Source organism: Solenopsis invicta, chromosome 16 (assembly GCF_016802725.1).
Source record: "Solenopsis invicta isolate M01_SB chromosome 16, UNIL_Sinv_3.0, whole genome shotgun sequence".
Taxonomy (NCBI): Eukaryota; Metazoa; Arthropoda; class Insecta; order Hymenoptera; family Formicidae; genus Solenopsis; species Solenopsis invicta.
In genome coordinates, this window is record NC_052679.1 from 18,803,104 (window position 1) to 18,825,642 (window position 22,539).

Genomic DNA, 22,539 nt, shown 5'->3' on the forward strand with positions numbered 1-22,539 from the left:
TTCATCACGATCGACATCACGGCGCTGCCAAAGGCCCGATGGGTTTGATAAGACCAGTTTCATTACAAGCGAACCACGTGTGCATACATCCAGGGATGTAGCCTTTGTCCGAGTGTTATCTGCAGGAGATTGATGTGATTGAATACAACTATTAACGGTTCAATGATACGTTAATTATATTTTGCGGTAAATAAATTTATGACTTGACAGAAAATGTACGAAAGAGAAATATTTTTATGAATGAATCAAAGTGTTAAATATGCTAAATTTATTCTATGCGTTCAAGAAGGATGTTTCATACTGTGGAAGGATGAGCGAATGTGCAAGTAGCACGTGTTTGAGTAATAATAATGAGATGGTTTCTGAATTAAATAACTGGAATTTCTAAGCACGATTTCTGATTAATTCAAAGTCGACTTTTCTTATATAAGATTAGCAAAATTCTTGCAAATTGCGTCTTAGAGTGAATGATAAAACTTTGCAATTTTTACTTATCTCTGTTTTATAAAAAGTTAAAAATTAATTTATCAAATATAAAATAATTTTGTATCACAAAATATCAAAAAATGCAATATTGAAGATTAAACACAGTTGCTACAAATGTAATGATCTATTAATTTTAGCCACTGTACAAGAAACTGTTTTCAGATTCATATTTTCAAAATTTATATAAATATATCTTTTTTATTGAATTAAAAATACAGTGGAGCCTTCCATATCTGAAATAATAGGGAGACAAAATTGTTCGAATAAGAGAATTTTTGGATAATAGAATAAATACATTTTTATTTATTATTAAATTTTATTTAAACAGAAACTTAAATTTTTAACAAAAGGGACTTCATATAGTCAAAAAATACTTAAATTTTTTACGTAAAGAAAACAAAATTAATTTCACAACATGTTATAACATTCAAATAGAACGTTTGAATATTGAGTATTCGGATAATGGAACTTCGGATATGGCAGGCTCTACTGTAATAAGTTAACATTTCATTCAACTGACGCATGAAAAGAAGCTTATCCCAGCGTGAGTATGATATGCGGTTAAAGTAGGAATACAAGTTTTCCTATGAAGCAGCTAGTTATTAAGGTACAATATCTACTTATTGGAAACAGACGTAAATATTTTACGAATCGCGCCAGAAGGAATCCAGCGGATACGTCATTGTTCGTAGCTGCGGTAATATTATTAATGACAGCTCAATGCACGGATCGCCAATCGTTGATAAACGACTTCATCATGCGCAAGCCGCATGCACTTCGTTACGCGTTATCCATTGTACTTAAGGCGAGAATTCGCTATTAAGGCCTTTGTTCGAAGAAGGTGTCGATACGCCGAATGTATTGGATTCGCAATATGCCCAGAGAGCTTGCAATCGCTTTGTTCGTCACAATCTTGTTCAGGAATTCCGTGGCGCGAAAAAGTGACGAAAGTTAGTGATAGCTTGTCTGCTTCGTTATATTCGCGATCGGATTCGAAGAAATTGTTTATTTAGAATGTACACACACTCATCATCTCAATGTATCCTAATTCTTTGTCAAATTTTGTTGAGGCAGAAATTAAAGAGAGAATTCATAGTGGTGACTGTATAACTTTTAGTATTAAAGCTCGTAGTAATTATACAATAAATATGAGATTAATAGACTAATTAGATGTTTATTTAAATAAAATAAAATTTGGTGACTAAAGAATGAAGGTAGCATTTAATTCAAAGACTTATATTAATTTTTTGTTTGCGTAAATTTCCATAGTTAATCACAGAAAAAATTAAAGTTGATTTTTTTTTTAATTTTATGGAAGACCTGATATGTAAAGAATTTTTTTTGAAATTTATTTTTACAAAGTTGAAAGCTGTGAAAATTTACAAAAAACGAAAGATTATAAGTCTCTGATTTAAGCGTTGACTTCATGTTTTGTTATATATCAGAATCGAATCTTCCATACAACTTTAAAAAAAAAGACAAGTTTAATTTTATTTGTTATTTAAAAATAAATCATTATTATTACACAATTTGCATTGCAAGTCTATATAGCTTCAGCGAAATATGTAATGTTTGTTAAATCGATATCGTTAAGTGTTTTTAGAACCTCTCATTGTGAATATTCGCTTTGAAATTACAAGAAACACGCGTAACTTTAGACGAACAACATTCGCGTAAATAGATGCGCATCTCGTGGAGACGCGTGATTAAGTAATCATGACGTTTGATAATAAATCGATGAGCTATGCATTTTGCCGGCCACAGAATTGCGCGTGTAAATGAGTAATGAAGTAATTTCTATACATTAATTCCCATAATTCCTACACATCGTAATTGTACCATAAATTGTCGATTGCAACGGTCATCCCTGTCCATTTTTAACTACAATTGTTATTCACATAATTGTATTTTTCCTCTTTAGAATGTAAGGAATACGCCAATCTGGTTTACGAGACCGAGAACTCGCCGATTTTGCGCATCAATGCCGGCTCGAATAAAGTTTCCCGATGCGCCATCATTGAGACACCTCTAATCATCGGCGGAGTCCAAGCGAAACATGCGGAATTTCCGCACATGGTAAGAATAAACACATTTATTGCTGTGATTGCAAAAATAATTAGAAAAATATACATAATGTCGCCAATGTAATAAACATGTTGCAAAAACATCAGTAGATAAAGAAAATTATCTTCAAAATTTTGATCACTTAAAAACTCATAAAAAACAATATCATTAATTGTTATGTGATATAAAATATATGCTTCTTGTAATTAAATTATGTAATTACAAATACGTAGAAAAAATATGAAATTTAATATGTGTAAAATATATTTTATAAAAATTGTGTGCCTTCTATTTTTGAAAATAGAGAATTTTAAATATTAAATATTATTTTTTATTAAATAATTTAATAAGTATACATTTTGTTTAATAATTTTTACTTTGTAATTGTGACATACGCGGTGTGCTTTGCATTCGCTTTTATTTGCTTTCTTAAAATGTGCGATGTTTGAAAAACCCATGTGATAAGTATAATAGATTTCCATGTATTGCTTTGGTCATGAAAGTAATTATCGGAACAGTATTTTTCATATCATAGGCAGTGATCGGTTATGGCAAAAGCGACATATCCTGGCAATGCGGAGGAAGTATCATTTCCGAGAATTTTATTCTGACAGCTGCGCACTGTATGGAATCTCCGGACAAGTAATGCAATAGCAACAGCTGAGTTACAATTATTCTGTTGCATCTTTCGCCATCATTACACTAATGATTTTGTCATAATTTTGGACATCGAATACATAGAAAATTAAATAATTAAAATTGACAACAGTCACAGTAGATCTGAATACTCAAATAATAAAAAATTACATTATAAACATAAATAATATTTAAACTAAAGAAATTTAATTAAATTGAAGAATTTAGTCAAGTTAACAATTTTTTTCTTAATGTAATATTATCTATATGCTTCTCAGGGGTCCCGCAAGTAAAGTGCGAGCCGGATTAATTGACCTAACGAATCCGGGCGATTCTATGCAGGAGAGAGATGTCGCGGAAAGAATTACCTATCCGGATTACAAGGCATCAATTAGATATCACGACATAGCGTTACTGAAGCTCGATCGTCCATTAGAATTGAATCCTCGAGTGAGACCTACGTGCCTTGAAGTAAACTCCCAGATACCAGGCAAAAGCGCTATCGCTTCTGGATTTGGGAAAACATCCTACGGTTAGTCCAAGTCTCTCATCTTATTATTTTACATTATTTTTTTGCGTATTGAGAGATATAAAGTGACATAATGTATAGAGTCCAATATCGGTAGCAACAAATTGATGAAAGTCCAGTTAAACTACATTTCGGAAGATAAATGTAAAGAAGCTTACGCTGAAGATCTTGGCACTCGACGATTACCCGATGGCTTGATATCGAGCTTACTTTGCGCCGGCATAATGGAGGGAGGAAAAGACACATGCCAGGTGTGAAGAATTGCTTAAAATTATTTTTGAGCCAATTATTTTTTAACATAATAGTTTGAAAAATATCTTTTGTATTCTTTAAATTAGTAATTTTACATCTATTTCTTCATTTATCTTCGGACAGTTTGACTTTCAAAGTCCACAAGATTAATTAAAAAAAAATTGTATATATAAAAGATTTAAAAAATAGAGACAGGTAATTAAACATTATAAATCAGATGCAAATAATATGTTCGCTTTAACTGCATTTGGTAAATTTTACTTACTTAAATACAATCACATATTTGAAAGATTATATATTTAAAGGATTGAGAAAGAATTGGAATAGAGTCTAATGTAATATTATTTGCAGGGCGATAGTGGTGGTCCGTTACAAAGAATTCTTTCGGAACCATACTGCATGTACAGCGTCGTGGGTGTGACGAGCTTCGGCAAGTTTTGCGCCTTCAAAGACTCGCCCGCGATATACACCCGAGTCAGTTCTTATCTCGATTGGATTGAGAGTACGGTTTGGCCGTAAAAATCGAACACGGAAGCGTATCGATAAACGGAACGCGCGATCTTTCAAATTGAATTCGATTGGTTTCAAATGGCAAAAATAATCATGTGTAAAGTTATATCAAGATGGTGAGAATTGAGGAATAATTGAAATAAAAGAATTACAGACAAAATCGTCACATAATCATTACTGTAACTTTTATTACAAAAGAGATAATAGTTGTTCATCGGTATTTACAATACACGGTACCCAAATCAATATATAGTACGTACGATCCAGTTTAAGGAACATCTGCAACTTATTTATTTACACAGGGGATATATTCTAATTAATAATAACCAACAATGATAAAATGTATACAATATCTAATGAATAATACGCTCTGTAAAAATAGAATGATATTCAACCCCACACAATTCGGATAAAAGGAGATAAAAACGACACAACTATAACTTTAACAGGTGTTATAGTATGTCCAGTATATATATATTGGGAGATACATAAAAACTATTAATAAATATTACAAGTGGCAAGTAAGAATACGGAACAGAGAACGAGGACTCACAACGCGATAAAAAAATCTACAGAGATGCGATCTGCTTATTAGAAGAAATATCTCGGTAATCGTCTAGTAAGATAAGAGATGCTTAAAACTTCCATCGAGACGTAATTAAAAACCGTAATGAGTGCGCATATTATTTACATTATGTATGATTTAAGTTATCAGTCTTACGGCTCTCGAAAGGAAATTACGTGTATAAGTATGTACACGCGCGAGCGCGAAGTCTCGTTTTACTCATCAGCGATCGACGGACGCGAACTCGATTTGTAGCGGCAGTACCGGTGCACAAACTGGCTTCTTTGCGACAAACTACCAATCATCCCACGTATTTCCGGTACATCTGTTTGCAAAGCTTCTTTTAATACTCCGCATCGAAGCGCGAAGAGATGAAAGAAGCGAAGAAAATAGGAAGAGCGAAGGAAGAATCAAAGAGAAGAAAAGGAAAGATAACGCATAAGAGAAGTAACGGAGGTGTTCGTTCATCAGAAGATTTGACGTTAAAAGACTCGCTGAGAAAGCGTAACGCGATAGTGGAGTATCAATCTTTATCCACTTTGAAGAAGAGAACTTTGAAAAATTCCGAAGAGCAGAGAAAGCTGTTCCTTTTAAGATATTGCTAGCAGGATCCAATTTACAGAACGCGTAGATCGGCGCCTGCAAATCATCGGGTAAAATCTCTGCTGTCTCTCGTAGCCGTATGCCGACGTTTCTTCCAGCAATTCTGCAAACTCAAAGCACTCTCTTATTCACCGCGAAAGCATAACTCAGATCGCTGAGCATTCGAACGTTGCTTTCGTTCAACAACGCGGGTGGCATTGTATTTTCATGCGCGTCAGCCACACACTAACTAGAGAGACATGCATTTAATTTCAAACGAGAGACTTTTGAAGGAGCACAGGCACCCAACTGGCAGCGCTTTGAGCGTGCTAGGGAAGAGTGTCAGAAGTGACTTCAAAGAAACCTCGATACTCTACACATAAGGAAGCTTGCTAGATGCAAGATAAGAAACGATCGGTAAGAGATGCCTGGTGCCACAAAGTATCACGTCTGAAGGTTCAGTGCGTGCGTTCACAGCATTAAATGCTCCGCTCCTCCGTTCCGAGTTTTCGCGAAAGTAACGTTCGAATGTTCCCAGTGAGCACGTTGACCATCGACTCGACAATATCTGAACGAGGCTGATGAACGTTTCAACAATCGAAACAGTATACACAAGTCTTCTTCAGATTCACGTCTCAGAGAAAAATATCGAGCATATGCTAATTCGAGACTCATACACACATTTCTCATAGAACTTCTCTTTTTGGTATTCACGAATTAATGACCGATTATTACGTGTGCTACGGTGTCTGTTTGTAAATCGAGTCGCTCGCCGCTCTTTATCGCGGCTCATTCGTTTGCTCTATTTATTTTTAAGCCCACTTGTTTAAGCGCGCCGCTGCAAGCAAACAGATGATCCGCGAAACGCATGTGTACATACGAGTATCGCGTATACGCCTACTTCAGTATACATGTACATATAAGACATAAATCTTCGTTAAAAAAATCTTTGCGAGTGGTGAAAGCCAAAGATAGTTAAAGTGCATATACAGTTGCGCTTTACATTATAATAGTTCAACATTTCACAAGACACATATCTAGTATCGTTTATCCGCTCGATTTGGATATTCTCATGACTGCGCGAAATTTTGTGTTTACCATGCGAAGCTATTTTATCCTCTAATCGCGAAACGATCGAAGGAGGAACTATAAAGGAAATGGCATATAGCACCGGTTAGAAAATAAACCTGCCATTAACGATTTATTATTTGAGCGTTTTCCGCTGATAACATCGATTGCGAGCGGTATTCGCCTTCTACTACAAATGCTCAGTTGTTAGTTCACGACATAACTTTTCATCGATTCGATAACGATGATACCATTGCCCAAATAACATATAGTAATAGATTTAAAGAACATATAAACGGACGTTTGCAAAAATCACGTACGTTTTCACGTGTTTGCATTGCCTGAGCGATGAAATGTGCTACACGTGCCATAAGACAAATCTCTATAATTCCTTAAGGCACCCTAAGGCACATCGTAATGTAATTTTATTACAGTAATCTTGAAACTGTTATTTACACCGAAAAAAAAGATTTGTATGTTTGAGTAAATATACTTATTATTTTAATATCATATTTCCTTGACTTAAATTAATATTAGTCAGTATAAATTAATTTTTTTTTAATTAAAAAATATTTCTTTAAATCAAGAAAATGATGTTAAAATAAATATATTTACTTGAACATAAAACATTTTCTTTCAGTGTGCACTGAGACTTGACGAGACCTACAGTCTTCAGTGTTCCGTTATGCTCGTAAAAAATAATTGACACACTCGGTCGACGGTTTATGTTCCGCAGAAAGGATCGTGTCAAGAGTGCTGGAGAGGAAGAAATGGAAGATAGAGAGAAAGAAAAAAAAAGAAAGGGATATAGAGGAAGAAGTGTACAAAGGAAGAAATGGAGAAAGCTTACAGAACTCTAACAATGGCCGATATGACGAGACCAGCGAGACATGGATCGACTCGAGAATGGAAGCTCAAACCCCGACGGACTCCTGTCCGAACAGGCGGGCCGAAAATCCCAGGAATGAGGAAGCGGAAGAGGAAGAAGAGGACGTTCGAGAAGATAACGTGCGACGACGATGTTCATGCTGGTGGCTGCTGGCGTTACAGCTGCGGAGGTGAACGCTGGATAATCTCGATGAACCGATCGTACGATGAGCGGATGCTGGGATCTGAAACAATAACAATATATGATAAGATAATACGTATAATATTATCGTTCGACTGGAGTGATAAATATCAAAGCCGGAAGTGCTCGATCGAAAATAAATTAAAATGGATAGAAATGAATTTATTTTTAGATTTATTTTCGAGTTCGCGCTTCAGACCTTTTGAATCCAAAAATAATATGAACTCAACATGATGAATGGCTCATTTCGTATTTCAATCAATTTGAGTCCACTTAAATCTAAAAATACTCAGGGACTCTTAAGCGCGAACTCGGATAAATTAAAATAGATTGTAATTTTCAATTCATTTGAATTTGTTTTTGTTTGCTTGAATGTGCATCATTAAAAAATTTGCGACAAAAAGTAAATATGGTATTGGAATAGTAAAATGATAAATGTGCTCAAACCCTCAGTTCTATATTGAATTTTAATAGAAATAAAGTACGATTAATCTCAACAAAATACGATTAATCAAAGCATAGTATTTTTAATAATCTGCATCTATGATTAAAATTCTGCAATTATAAAATAAGATTAAATAGGGAATTAATTATATATTACAAATTGTGGTAAGTTCAATCGATCCAAACGTTCGCAATTGAAATGCACAGCGTGTCGTTGCATCGAGTTTTGAGAATTGATTAATCGTTTAGATTTCTATCAGAGATGTTCATTTTAATTTATGTAATATTGAATTACAGTTACATATGCTAAGTAGACGTATTTAAAAGATTTAATATTCTTTTTACTCTGTCGGCACAGACCGAACACGATTGAAAGCTCTTTGGGTTTCGGCGACGGAGTTGAAACGCGTCGGAGTGGTCTCGGCGACCGCCGACTGTGATTTCCAGGGAGGGGCGAGCATTTAACAATGCTCGGCAATTAAGACGGCTGCCTTTTTCTCAGCGACACGGAATGCGCGTGTCGCGCGCGTAGGTATATATTACATATGCGGGAACGCGCGCAAACACCGCGCGAACAAGCGAGCAACCGCTCGAGGTTGTCGAGAAGCCGAGATTACCCCGGTCCGTCCCACGCGTCTAGACGTCTTAAAGCTTTTTCCTTTTTTTTCCCTTTTTTTCGTCTTTTCCTCTCCCTCTCTCTTTCTCGCTCTCGGTGCTCAAGGCGTGGCACCACACGGCGTGACCGCGGCGCGGCACGAACGCGCGGTATACGATCCTGCACCACTACTTCTCGCAACCACGCCTCGAATAATGTCTACAGGATATCTCAGGAGTCGCGCACTTCCTCTGCACCGGAGATACAATTCATAGCTAAACTGTCTCAATGCCGAGAAACGTGCAGATAAAAAGAGCTCGCTCGCGAGAGTTCAATCCTCTGATGCACTTCGAGAATTAAAGCGACTCCTGCAGCTCCGCTTATCATGCACATGCGACTACAGTGATATCAAATTACCGAGAAATTATATGCTGGCTTATATTTATCGTATCGCGCGTTGTACCCCCGAGACCAATGTGTACAGCTTTTAGTTGTTATTATCAGAAATTGCGTCGTGTACAAAATTTTTAACAAGGTGATAATTGGATGCTGCATCTGAGGGTTAAAGAGGCCATCGGATCGTTTGGCATCAAAAGAGTCGTAAATCCTACCGGATGTTGTCAAGCGATGCCAGATACTGTTCGAAAATAAGAACTGCAGTGTGGATTGTAATTACAATAAAAAAAACTTTTATGTTTAAGTAAATAAATTTACTGTAACATCATTTTCTTGATTTAAAAAATATCAATCTAATTGTAAGAGCTGTGCTTGAATCCGAAAGTGACGGCACACAGTTCAAAAGAATCAGAAATCATAAAATCACATAAAAAACATTTTAGCTCTAGGATCCTGCTATGAAATTACAGTATACATAGGCCTCCTCATCTCATCTTTAATTTGTATTGTACATAAAATGCGATCTAGGTTTGATTATTAATTATTTAAAAAATATTTTCCAAATTTAAAAATAAATTATTTTATACTAGCTAATATTTACTTGGATCGATCGAGAAAATAATGTTAAAATAAATACGTTTACTTGAATACATAAAACATTTTATTTTCAGTGAAGGAAAAAATTTATTTGCAGTGACATCTTTAAGAAGAAATCAAATATCACAACTGAATAATTAACAAGTGCTATTTTAAAAATACCTAAGTGTAGTAATAAATTATATTAATAAGAAGTAATAAATGTAATTAAGCTAATAAGTGTTAAAAATAGCTAACGGTAAAAAGAGAAAGGCGAGAGACAGTGCTAACGTAGCGAGTCAAATTTTTAAGAGCAGGTTTCCACGCGGGAAATATTTTTATTCATATTCATTGAGAAATCTAGAGTAGTGCCTGTATTCGAGGTACCTTTACTTATATTCACAGGGATAATGAATGATATTGTCGAGGTAAACCACGTCTTTTAAAATATGTCATTGATATATTTTAATTCTCAAATTTCTTTATAACTTGTACGAAAAATGTAATTCAACGTTTCAATAAAAAGAAAATATTTTAATAATTCTAAAATAATCGAAAATATCTCTGAGATTTAAATTTACACATGAAACCTCTCTGATATATTTTGTTAGCCCAAAATGTGCGAATATTTAAGATCAGAATTTTACGGAAAAACCGATGCAGATCATCAATGAAATAAAAGTCGTATTCGCAGAAAAATCTTAATACGTTTACAAAATAAAATTTCAGAGTTATTCGTCGACCAGACTTCTTCAATCGTAAAATTATTGTATTCGACGATTACATTGAGAAAAAAGTTTTTAAATTACAATAAATATTTATTCAAACAGTACCAGTAAAATATTTACTTACGGTACATAAGTATTTACTCTATAAAAAAAAATAATATATTTAAATTAAATTAGTGAATTTTATACAAAATAAATATATATTTATGTTTAGTAAATATTTCATCAGTACTATTCCAATAAATGTTTATTAAAATGTAATAATTCGTCCTTCAGTGCACCAGTTACATCTGGAAAAGCACCGTAATTCTTCGCGGTTTTCTTACGCAGTTATTCTCTCCGTTCGTCACAATGCCTGAAAACACAGGCATTAAAGTCACCTGTTCCTTTCGTTGCCAAACAGAATCGTCCGCGGGAAAGCGCGTTGCGCCACAAATATAGATCGATTTAGCGGCAAAGTGGGTTAACGCGTTCGCACCAGGGTCGAGTTTTGCAAAACTCGAACGGAGCCGTCGAACGAGTCGAACCAAACGCAAATCTGTCTCTTTGACACGTCTCGCGTACCTCGACAGATAAGGGTCGAGGACATTTCGCGCTTGGAAAAGATCCGTTTTGTTTGTTATACTTGTAACAGCGCGCACGAAACGAGGTGCTGATGGGCAAGTGTGTCAAGGACGCGTCGTGTCCTTTTTGGCCGTGAAAACGATCTGCAAACCTTGTCAACTAGAACTTGTCAAGCCTCGAACGCGGTGATACGCGGTGATCTGCGAGCGACTGCCAGATCTTTGCGCCTCGAATGCAAGAGTGCAAGAGTATCCTTGGAACATCGTTAAACGAATCGCGGCGTGCCTTTCAGAAAAACACAGTAATGTTTGTACTACTGGCACACGAGGGAGAAGAAAACGCGAACAGGGTGAATGAATGTATGTGTAAATATGTACAGACACGCTGCCCCCAGAAGAAGCGATTAAAAGTTATCGCCCCAACGATACCACGTGGGCCGGTCTCCCCTTCATTCACTCGTGACTTCAGTGTTATTTATATAACATTTATCGAAAGATTAATACTCGGCTCGCTTATTGGACGCATCCAGCTTGATTCTCTCGAATTCGTAACACACATCTTTAACACTTTGTGTTTTGGCGAAAAGATCTTTCCGCCTTTCCACGAGTTTAATTTTTGATACGGAATGCATCGGAGGCCTGGGACTTAAATCGTTAAAAGTTCATTGAAAAGTAAATAAATAAAAGGGGTGAATTTTATTCGACTTTTGTTCTAACCGATTACACAAACAGCTTCATTCTCCGTTCGTCTTCAAGAGCCGAGGAGGAAATTTCGTACGAAGAAATAGCTTTTTTATTTTCGCGCTCGCGATACAATCCTACAATTTTTTTTATACCCTATGCATCATACGATGGATCTATAAGGCGACGACACGAGAGGGCAGAGGGCAGAGGGAGGGAAGACCGAGTGATGAAAGGAGGATGCGGGAGGGAATGAAATCGGCGTGTCATGCCGTCGCGTGGTAACAACCTTTCGTTAAGGCGATTAGAGTCGCGCGACTCTCATCGTCGGCGGGACCGTTATCGTGCTTGTCTCGCACACGACGACGTCGCCAGTCGACTATAGTTATTTATAGAGAGAAAGTCCGAAGCGGCTCGGGCGGCGAGAAAGGCCGTTCGAAATTTTGCGAGGTGCCGCGATTTCGCGATCGCGCCGCCCGATCGATCGATCGAGACGCGCGATTGCGAAACCGCCGGAATGATAACGCGGTGGAAGGCGCTTCGCTCTGCTTGGAGCTTTCGGCTATTCTCGAGTAGAAACTCTCGTTGCGTTTGTCGGATAATAATAGCTCGTGAGATCGTGGTACTATTCCGTTTGTACGCGCACGACGTAAATAGATAGAACTGTCGGCGTAAGTTCAGAGAGTGGAACCAATGAATCTTTACTTTCTAATATCGTAATGTTTTTTTCTTCTTTAAAATGTTTGAAAAAAAAATATATATACGTATATAATTAGACTAATATTTTAACTCGGAAGTTTCTATTCATATTTCATGTTACATCAAGAGAATTTAAAAAGAGAAGTTAAATTTTTCCTTCGTTATAGAAGAAAAAAGACTTTAAAGATATATGGGTCACATCGAAACATTATCAAAAGTATAAAAATTTCATAGAATATTCTAGTGTTACGTTTGAGCATCTGTGTAAAATTTGAGCACAATTCAGCAAATGGTTTAAAAGTTATTTAATTTTTATTTACTCTTGATTCTTATGTAATCATGTTTTGCGTATTTGATTGCAAATTTGATGGGGAAGTTATTCATTATAACGTATAATTTTTTTTATTATTTATTGTGTCTTTTTTTAAAATATACTTTTCCACGTTTGTTGAACTTTGAACAAGTAACGTTCTCGTAAGTGTGAAACACACTACATTAAAATTCAAGTGCGTATTATATTTAAGAGGCCACGTGCCGCGAAATATCTCGCTGATATTACTGCTTAATTAAAATTCAAATATGATACATCAGTATAGATAAAACTGCATGACTTTGCTTTTTATCAATTTATAAAAATAATACGTCCCATTTTAAGCATGTGGAGTGTAAAGATACGAATACTCGAATAGATCCGTTCAGCGACGAGCATGACAGTGAAAGTTGCCGAGAAATCAAATTTGCGAAACGTGTTAGGAAACTCGATACGTCCGAGAATTCGAAGAATTTCTATTCCAGCGAAATAATTAAAAAAAAATCTATAAGAAGTTATAAAAATTAAAGGAAGAAATATAATGCATGTGTGAATATGCGCTGTCCTAAGTATAACACAGATAATAATTTTAGAAAAACTGCCATGTGCGTCACGCAGTTTTATCGCGAACGTTTGGTGCTTATTCAGAACACTCGCTTAAGCATTTGTTCTATCGCCCGTTTCTTCCAGGTCATCGCGAAAAGAAGCGCTAAAACTCGCGACGTACTCTTACACGAAATAAAAAAAGATAAGAGGAGAATCGGAGCTTACCGTGCAGATTGCGTTATCCGACGCTCAGAGTCGTCCGGCACCATCGCTCGCGCTATCAGCCTCCCCGATTGTTTTTCTCCCGCACGCGTGTTCTTGTTTCCTCGTTCTCAATTCGGATCGTCGCACAGCTTCTCTCCTCGCGTCCTCGCGTTTATTCCTCCTCGTTCCCACGTCCCTGGCGACTCACGTGCCTCGCGAGATGCCACCGGCTCGCGGTCCCGCGTGATCTACGTCTCGGCGAAGTTGCCGAGGTGAGAAAAACTGGAGGAATTTGTACAGCTTCGTACATGACTTTGATATTGAGACGAGGGGGGGCCACGACCTCCTCACCAGTAGGGCGCGTCGTTGGCCAGGTGCTGCCAGGATGCGAACTCGCTCCAGGTACGCATGTTCAATCTGGTAGCATCCGCGACCTGCGGCATGCCGTCCCTCTCGTTACCATTGGTGAGCACCTCGCATTTCTTCGTCTGGATGTTGTCGTATCGCGCGGCTGACACTCTGGGCTGAAGTATTAATATTTGGTATTAATGTTTCTCAATCCTTTGGAATGCGCATTATAGCAATGAATTTCAATAAAAATTCGGAACTTATTTAATCCATCAATTTACATACGAGAAAAAGGAAGCAAAAACTTTTACAAGACAAACAGATAAAACCAAAATTTAATAACTCTGAGTAATGCGTAAAGTACATAGTCGTCTTTCAGACATGTATGTACGTCTTAGAGAGCATCTAAACCATGAATATCCTTGAAACTCAATGAAACGTGACGAATCGCCTCTATACCTAGCAAATATTTGATGAAGATCCAAAGATCCTTGCATGTAAATAAAATCACGTAATTTTTACGAAATATGTCAATCCGTCAATCAAGGAACACCGGGTGAACCGTTACAAGGACTGCAAATAGAAGTGACGTCGCGGATACACATTTAATATTGAGAGATTAAATAATCTCTTTTTAAAATGCTTACCTCCTGCTTTTTGCGAACCAGATAGTTTTTGCCCTCGTTGTTGTCCCACGACTCCTTGTCGTCGGTGCGATATCTGACGCAGAACTCGATGACATTCGACGCTACCGGCAAGGTGAGCCGGAAACGGAAGGTGTCGTAGAGGATGAGGGGACCCGGCGAACCCGGTTGCGCCACGTACGTGCAGTGCACGTCTTCGTGGGTCGCCCAACTGTCGCTGGTGACCCTCACCACGACCTCCTTGTCGTAGGCCAGATTCCGTACCTTCACCGTGCCCACCAGGCACTGCTCGGACTCGCGCACGATCACGTTCTCCAGACTGACGTTGTCCTGATCGAGCTTACGCCGAAAAGCGAGGTAATCGCTAGCCGGCTGCGGAAAGGTGACCTGCCACGGAGGCGTGCTATCCTGCGCTGCTTCCTGACTCAGATTCTTCGACATGTTGAACAGACCACCGGTCAAGCCGGCCACGTAAGCCGTGCTCCACAGTGGTGGTACGTTGCTCGGTTCCGACATCACGCGAACCTAGGTATCAAAATCGGACGAAATATTGAAATATCGAATGATAAGATAAATTAAAGGAAAAATAAGTTAATTGGACTTGCGCGGAATGTTAATCCGACTGTTGGATTATGTAATATAATGATGATTAATATACCACGCGCGATTCTCTTTGTTTGGATAGTAAAATAAAGACGCGAGTTATTATTAAAAAGTTACTGTGAATTATTGACATTCTTGTTAACTTAGTATCATTAGCAATTAAGTCCGGATTTGTGGCTTCGATTAGATATTAACTGCATAATTATTATTTAATTTTAACAATCATAAACGTCTTTCAAACGTCTTGGCATATTAGGTAGATGTAAATTATATGCCTCTTGGCATTCACTTTTGACTTGAATCCAGCTCGCACGCTCGTAATACACTTTAGCAATATACACAAAGTATAAATTGTCAAGAAACATACGTGACTACTATCGCACATGTGAAATATGATCAAGCAGCAACATTGTGTTTAAAAATATGTTTAAAATATTTGGAAACCACTTTTTTTAATATTTAAAAATAATGGGTTGAGTCCCCTTTATTTCATTTAAAAAATAGTTATTGTATGAATAGGTAATTTTAACGTTTAACAAACGTTTATTTCAACACTTGAAAAAAAATTTTCCAAACGTTAAAAATTATCCTCTTGTTAAAATAAACTCTTTTTTTTTAATGAAATAAAGGGGAGTTAAACCATTATTTTTAACATATTTAAAAATAATTTTCATATGTTGTAAAAATATTTTTAAAAATTTTGTTTGCCACTTAGGCACGATTCGTGGGCCTCAAACTAGATATTATCGCGCTACTTCGGTAAAAATAATTTCAAACAAAATTTAAAAGTACAAAGTAAAGAACGTTGTTTGATTCATCGCTGATAGTATTGGTTTTATCTATCTTCGTCGTTATTTGCTTTTCAAAAGTAAACTAATACTGCGTATTCCAACTTGCGAACGAATGATGGTTGAAATTTTCTGACCTTTGATTCATGATACAGCAAATGATTTAGCTATTAACATTATGAGTTCTTTTTTTATACTTATCGAAGAAGCGATGCATCGCTCCGCGAGTGTTGTAATGGGTAAGATAAAATCAAATTTATCTGTCATACACATATATCAAGACCACTTTTGTGTCATATAATTTATCTCGACGGAAAAAAAGGGGAAAAATTGTAGAAGTACCTGTGTGAGAGGGCGGCCGCGATCGTCAGCGAACACCACCCGTTTCTTTTGCTTGCCATCGTTGTTTCGCAGTGAATCCAGGGATAAGGATCCCGAAGAGAGGCACGGCCTAATTCTGGGCGGCATCGATCGGCTGGTGATCGTGGGCGCCGTGACTACCAAGGGGCCGTACAGCAAGGAGCTGTACACCGGGGGGCTGTGCAGAATCAGTTCGGCCGGCATCGCTATCGAACACATTTAGACCTGTGAAAGAAAAATGTCCATTTTTTGCAATTGTCGTACATACACAAACAATCTTGATATTAGTAAATATTATTCTTATATCCAAAAGTAGAGGAAATGGTGGAATAACGTTTCATTTTCTTAAAATAACTCATAATTATTAGATATCAACGTGACATAGTTTTTATGGACACAAGTTTGTTAGATATCAGATTGTACCAATTATCTTACAGGTAAAAGTTCATTGAGTATATAAAAAGAATTTTAGTAATTTACAATTTGATAAAGAAAAAGATGCGTTTGTGAGATAGAAAGGGGATTATGACATACGACTATAATGTCATAAAAGGCACTTTTGTTTATAAAAGATTGCAGATTAATCCTTCGTAGATTTTACACAAAAAAATGTCACAAAACAAATAGGAGTTTCATAAATATGTATTTTAGAAAATATATTTTTACCTGCAAAAAAGGAATTTCGAGCGATATTCTCTTTTGCATACATGCTAATTATACTTTCATGAATAAAATTGTAAAACTGCAGAGGTGACAGTCGCTACACACGAAAGATCGGACGGGATTGAAAATGTATTGCTTAATAATTCTTTTAATGGCACTCTGGCGCCTGCAATTTATTGACGTCGAGACACCGTTAACGTTAATTTCGTCACGTCGTGGGCGAAATCTACGAACGATATAGCATTTAAAATTGTAAGGCTCGTTTCTCGTCTGCCAGAAATTTCAACTGCTTGGATCATCCTCAGATCACGTGGATCCGCATGGAGTCATTAAAAGTATTTATATAGTTATATCAATGCCAATTAGTTGCCAATACGCGCGACACTTTTATATTTATCGACTAATCGCATTCTTTACAGTGAAAAAAGTTATAATATCTTTACATTAGCAACAAAAATACCTTTATACCTTAAGAATTTTTTGTGATAAGCGCACATAATTCATTAACGTATTTTGCTGAATTATCAATTATTATCTTGTACGTCATTCGTGGTCAGACACGATGCCAATCATTTATTCGTATGCATTGTGTCTTGCAAAATGATCTATCTTATGTGTTACGTACACACATTTTTGTTCTAAGATAAAATATGATATCATTAGTTAAAAAATGAACAGCACGAGTGATTAAAGGTTATCATAATCCGGCGACATAAGTAAGATTTATTGCATCTTATTAAAATGTTTTTAAATAAAAATGATATAGAGGATGTAATAAAGATTATCTAGATTTTCCTTTCAGGAATATTTAACAGATATTCATCACTTGTCAAAATTTCAAAAAAATGTATAAAATAATTTTATATAAGAATTTGCTTGGTATTTTTATTAATTAAATATTAGAAAGATATAATCAAACCATGTGTTTTCCAAAGATAGAATGACGCTTACGATTTCTGTCTCGTAGAGAGGCAAAATATTCAAAAAATTGTACGAGTTTAATTTTCACTCTGTTAGAGCGACGTTTTACTCTACGACATTTAGAGAGTACGCTTTTGTGCGCTAGCGCACATGTACTATACTATACGCGTAATCAAGTTACTCGCGGGGTAGAATTACGACTCTCAGATGCGGTGAACCGGCGAGCCGCTCTTCCTTTTCTGGGGACTGGTTCCGGGTGAACCAGGCCTCGAGACGCAATACGCATGCAGAATAGGTACCAGACCGAAACCAAACGGCAGAGAATCGGCAGACCATGAATCGCATGGACGCGTTTTAAATCTCAGCACGACGTTATCTCCTCAATTATAGGTATAACATAGTTTCCAACAAGTTGCAAATACTGTTAGCAGAACTAAATGCATCTTCGCTAAACACTTTGTAGGAGTAGTGCAATATATATATATATTTTTTTTTGATAGAGCAAGAAAGGTGCGGCTCACTTGAACTAAATCGACCGAGTAAAGCTACAAAGTCATAACTAACAAGTGATCGGAGTAATTGAAGAGGTTTAACTGCGGCGATTTATGTGTACACTTGGAAGCTATATAAATAATATGCGGCTAATTAATGTAACATAACGCTTATTAACTTATTATTATTGGACATTTAAACGTAAGCGACATGACCTTTAAGTCTTCATTGTATGTTTGATAAAAGTATAATAAAAGTATAATATGCAGGTAATCAATGTAATTATAATATATTGAGTACTGCACAAAATTTTTAAAAATTCTTGCTTTAATTCAGACAAGCTTGGTCTAGTCAGGAAGCATTGAATGACTCATCTACAAGTATCTAAAACAAAGATTTTCTAAGATAGAGAAAATTTAAACCAAAAATTAAGTTAATAAATTAGAAGCTAGATATTGCACAAGGAAAACTTACAAAACTTAGGTACTGTACGGTTCACGAGATCATTTGACATGTGTATAAGTAAGGATTGAGGTCATCGCATAGTGCCATTCTCATTCTTCTCATTTAACAATGATTTAACAAGGACATGCTGTTTGGTCTAACGATTTACACAAAAAATCTTATCGTTTCTTGTTACAACTCTCATTATCGTTTCCCTGTAATTTTCCATTATAATGCGCTTTATCTAACCGATAACATGTATCGTCAAAAATCAATGAACAATATAATAGGATAAAATAACAACTCGGTTATGTAATTAGCCATTTTTATGTACAAGCGGGAACATGATAAGAGAATATTTGTTTGCACAATGATATTCTTGCGAATAATGGTGAAAATTTATTATCATCTCGCAACAGCAACATGTAAACATGGACTAAAGAATTTAAGAATTACTTTATTTTATTGTCTAAAATTCTCATGGATTTTTAATTAATGATCAAGATTTATCTCACAGAACCTCGTCAGTCCGTTGATTATCGCCCGTTGGCGGATAAATCTTCAACATGCCTCGTTGCACTTCCTATTCATCGATTCGGCGACTGATCGGCATGTTGCACTTTTCTCTTCGGGTATACTGCCGCATGCTCGGGCACGATATATTCGGCTGCGGTATTTTTACCGTTCCCGAAGAGATCACAGGATGAGCAGGCTTTAAACTCAGAGACTTAATTCGCAATGCGACTCGCCTCGTTACATCTCTATTCACGACTCTACAACGCTTTCCCGAGATAAAAGCATGTCGCATGCTTCAACATGATAAATTCATCCGCGATTTTTATTGCGAACGCGAGAAGAAACATCTCATCGCGCTCTTAACGAAGTAATGATCGGGTCAGCTGTCGTCCATTAATTGTCGTAAACAGTTAGGTAAACGTTATATAATGAACGATAGAAAAGATGACGTTTATTGAAATGTTTTTTGTTGCAACGTCTTCAGTATATCGCGAAGCACTTTTTTATGAACGTTTCTAAAATAATAATAAATAATTGTTGCGTTATAAATTTTCATAAAAATGATGCACGAGTCATTAATTAATACATTCATATGCATGATTTAATATAATGTGCATTTATATCATTGTATGTGTGTATATGTGCGCGCGCGTGGATATTTGAAATGTATTGGAAATTGGTTATCAGCAACGATAATTAAACGTAAAACTCTTTTCTGCTGGTAGCACGAGTGACAAAAAGAAACGGTCATACACGTGTCGACGACAGAAGTTTATCGTCTGGCCTCTTCTGTTTACAGATGTAAGGCCATGAAAAGGAATACGCGAGACGATCACAGCAAATATCCGACATGTGCAAGTTCGATATGCGATCGAACGCAGTTGTGAAGGAAAACTTTTTTGCGCTTTAATTGGTAAGTTGACGCAATATCACATATCTATCATTCATAATTTTTATAATATTTTTTATACGTCAAAAATAAACATTTATCTGTAAATAATCTCTCTGCTAACAACAAGATTAACAATTGGTGATTATGGTTACGCATCCTGTTAGTTATTACAATATTTTATAATTGTGACATTATAATTGTGACATTATTTTATTATACAAATAATTTTAGTACATAATTCATAATTCATATAACATCGCCTTGTACCCAGACATAATAGCACATCATTTTAGCAAATTGGACGGATAAGACTATCGATAACGTTAATATGATCAGTACTTGTTAAGTCAGCTAAATACAATTAGATGTATTTAACTTCTATGTCCTCTATATGTTGTATTATTATTTGCATAAGACAAACATGCGCTTGGGTCATCTTACATTTATGTCATACTTATCTTTATTTTTTTCATACTTCAATCTCGTTACTGGAATGTATTGGAATGTATGTGAACATATTTTGTATTTGATAATTTGGAAGAACAGTTTATTTTTATATTCATATATATATATATATATATATATATCGCATTATTTCTTTAAAACATACGAAGAAAATATTATAAAACGTGTTTGTGTGTGTGTAACTTAATCCTGTAAGCTTTGTGTACAAAAAATCTTTCTAATACTTGATGAAAACATGTCTAAAGTACAGTACATTTATGTAATAAAATCATAATTATGACAATGCTCTTTTTCATTAGCGAATGAATAATACTATCTGGTTGGAAGACGATGAGGAAAATTACGCAGTCGAACTATTTCAGATAATCTCGCGGCCAAATTTAGATTGTCGCGAAACGCGGCCTTGGATCTGATCCAATCCAGTCCGTACTCTTTAAGGTAGATATAAATTCGCGTACACCGTCAAAGAGCGGAAAGGCGAGCTTCTTAGCCCAATTGTAAATTGAAATAGAAAACCTTAACCTCGCGTAGGGGTCACGAAACTTGCCAATTCATAAGCTGCAAGCTATGAAAATTAACTTTAAAGAATGAGGAATTGAAAGGAATATAATGAATTCCTGTGGATGTCTTTAGTTATACTTCTCTTCTCCACCTGTCTCTCTTTCTCTCTCTTGTTCAAATATTTTTACAATATATTTATAATAATTATTATATTTTAAACACACATTTTTTATTCTACTTGCATTTATATTATGCAACTTTTTTATTATAATACGCATATATTGTTTAAATTGTGGTTTATTAATTTTTATATATTCAATAAGAAGCTACGAAACAGACAACGCAGGTTCACTGGATAACAAATATTTTTTAATAAGTAATAGATGTGGTATGTATTAAAAAAAATTTGTTACGTTCACAATCACAATTTAAAGAACGTTATAATCTTATTATAAGGTCATGACCAGAGATATCTATGGTCACTTTGAGGTTTGCTCACCAATGCAACTTGACTCTCGGAGACTGCATTGGCGCCATGTGGTGACTACAGACAGCTCCGACGTCGAATCATTTGTCGTAGAATGTAATGCTCTATGACAGGTAAATTATCAAGCATGTATGGAATGTATTATAACATTTGAATTTGTAAAACTAACAACTTATCAAGCAGATGCACCTTATACTCTTTGATATTAAATTATTCTAGTAAAATGTCTACAGAGAAAAGAGAAAAGATGAGAGTAAGAAAGTGTAAAGGTGAAATGTATGTATGAATAGTAAAGCTATACTAGAAACAAAATAAGATTTAAAAAACCTTTTGTACACATATAATTTTTAAACTTTCTTACAATTTTTTTGCTAAAAATGATTAAAGATTTCATTAAAATTAATAAAACATTTAATGTTAAAACTTGAAAAGTTGTGACAAATACCAAGAAATTTTTTTTAAGATATATGGAGAAATATGTAGTATACATTGATAACACCATATGTCGAGAATATCATGAAACATTAAACAGACTGTAGAAGGACAGTGATAATTTTTAATGATTTTATCAATTGCGGAAGTCAAGTATTATAAAAAATATATATCTTTTCAACGATTTTTCCAACTAAAAAAAAATGCAAAATCTGTCTTGTAAAGTTTTATAGGTAATTTGAAATATCTATGTACTATTTATAATATGTCTGTCTCGTTAAATAGATAATCATTCAGAAAACAATAAATACAGGGTATCAATAAAGTCTGTCTCCACCTCTTATATTTTCGGAATCGATTCAAAATTATGAAAAATCACAAAATACATGTTCGATTATTTCAAGGAACTATTCTACCTTTCCAATCCTTTTAAAAGAGCAATTTCTCGAATGAATCAAACACGTATTTTGCAGTTTTTCA

General features: G+C 35.6%; 2 protein-coding genes across 4 annotated transcripts in view; one reads left to right on the forward strand and one right to left on the reverse strand.

Moving 5' to 3' along the window:
- The first annotated feature begins 950 nt into the window (after window positions 1-950).
- On the forward strand, window positions 951-4,637 carry LOC105193127 (serine protease snake). Its single transcript, XM_011157468.3, has 6 exons — window positions 951-1,436; window positions 2,408-2,562; window positions 3,086-3,192; window positions 3,465-3,718; window positions 3,797-3,966; window positions 4,319-4,637. The coding sequence occupies exons 1-6, from the start codon at window positions 1,343-1,345 to the stop codon at window positions 4,484-4,486; spliced, it is 948 nt and encodes a 315-aa protein (XP_011155770.1). The 5' UTR covers window positions 951-1,342; the 3' UTR covers window positions 4,487-4,637.
- An 8-nt stretch (window positions 4,638-4,645) lies between these two features.
- LOC105193131 (protein phosphatase 1 regulatory subunit 3C-B) overlaps window positions 4,646-22,539 on the reverse strand; it is a 29,357-nt gene continuing 11,463 nt past the window's right edge. The window contains exons 2-6 of one of the 3 annotated variants that reach the window (XM_039459207.1): window positions 21,640-21,731; window positions 16,229-16,471; window positions 14,499-15,020; window positions 13,525-14,027; window positions 4,646-7,804 (exon numbers count right to left, since the gene is read on the reverse strand). In XM_039459207.1, the coding sequence (XP_039315141.1) occupies window positions 13,851-14,027; window positions 14,499-15,020; window positions 16,229-16,465 (936 nt within the window). In that variant the 5' untranslated portion in view covers window positions 16,466-16,471; window positions 21,640-21,731 and the 3' untranslated portion in view covers window positions 4,646-7,804; window positions 13,525-13,850. Of the gene's footprint in view, window positions 7,805-13,524; window positions 14,028-14,498; window positions 15,021-16,228; window positions 16,472-19,286; window positions 20,728-21,639; window positions 21,732-22,539 lie in introns of those variants that run through there. The other 2 variants (XM_039459208.1, XM_011157475.3) reach the window with 2 other exon arrangements.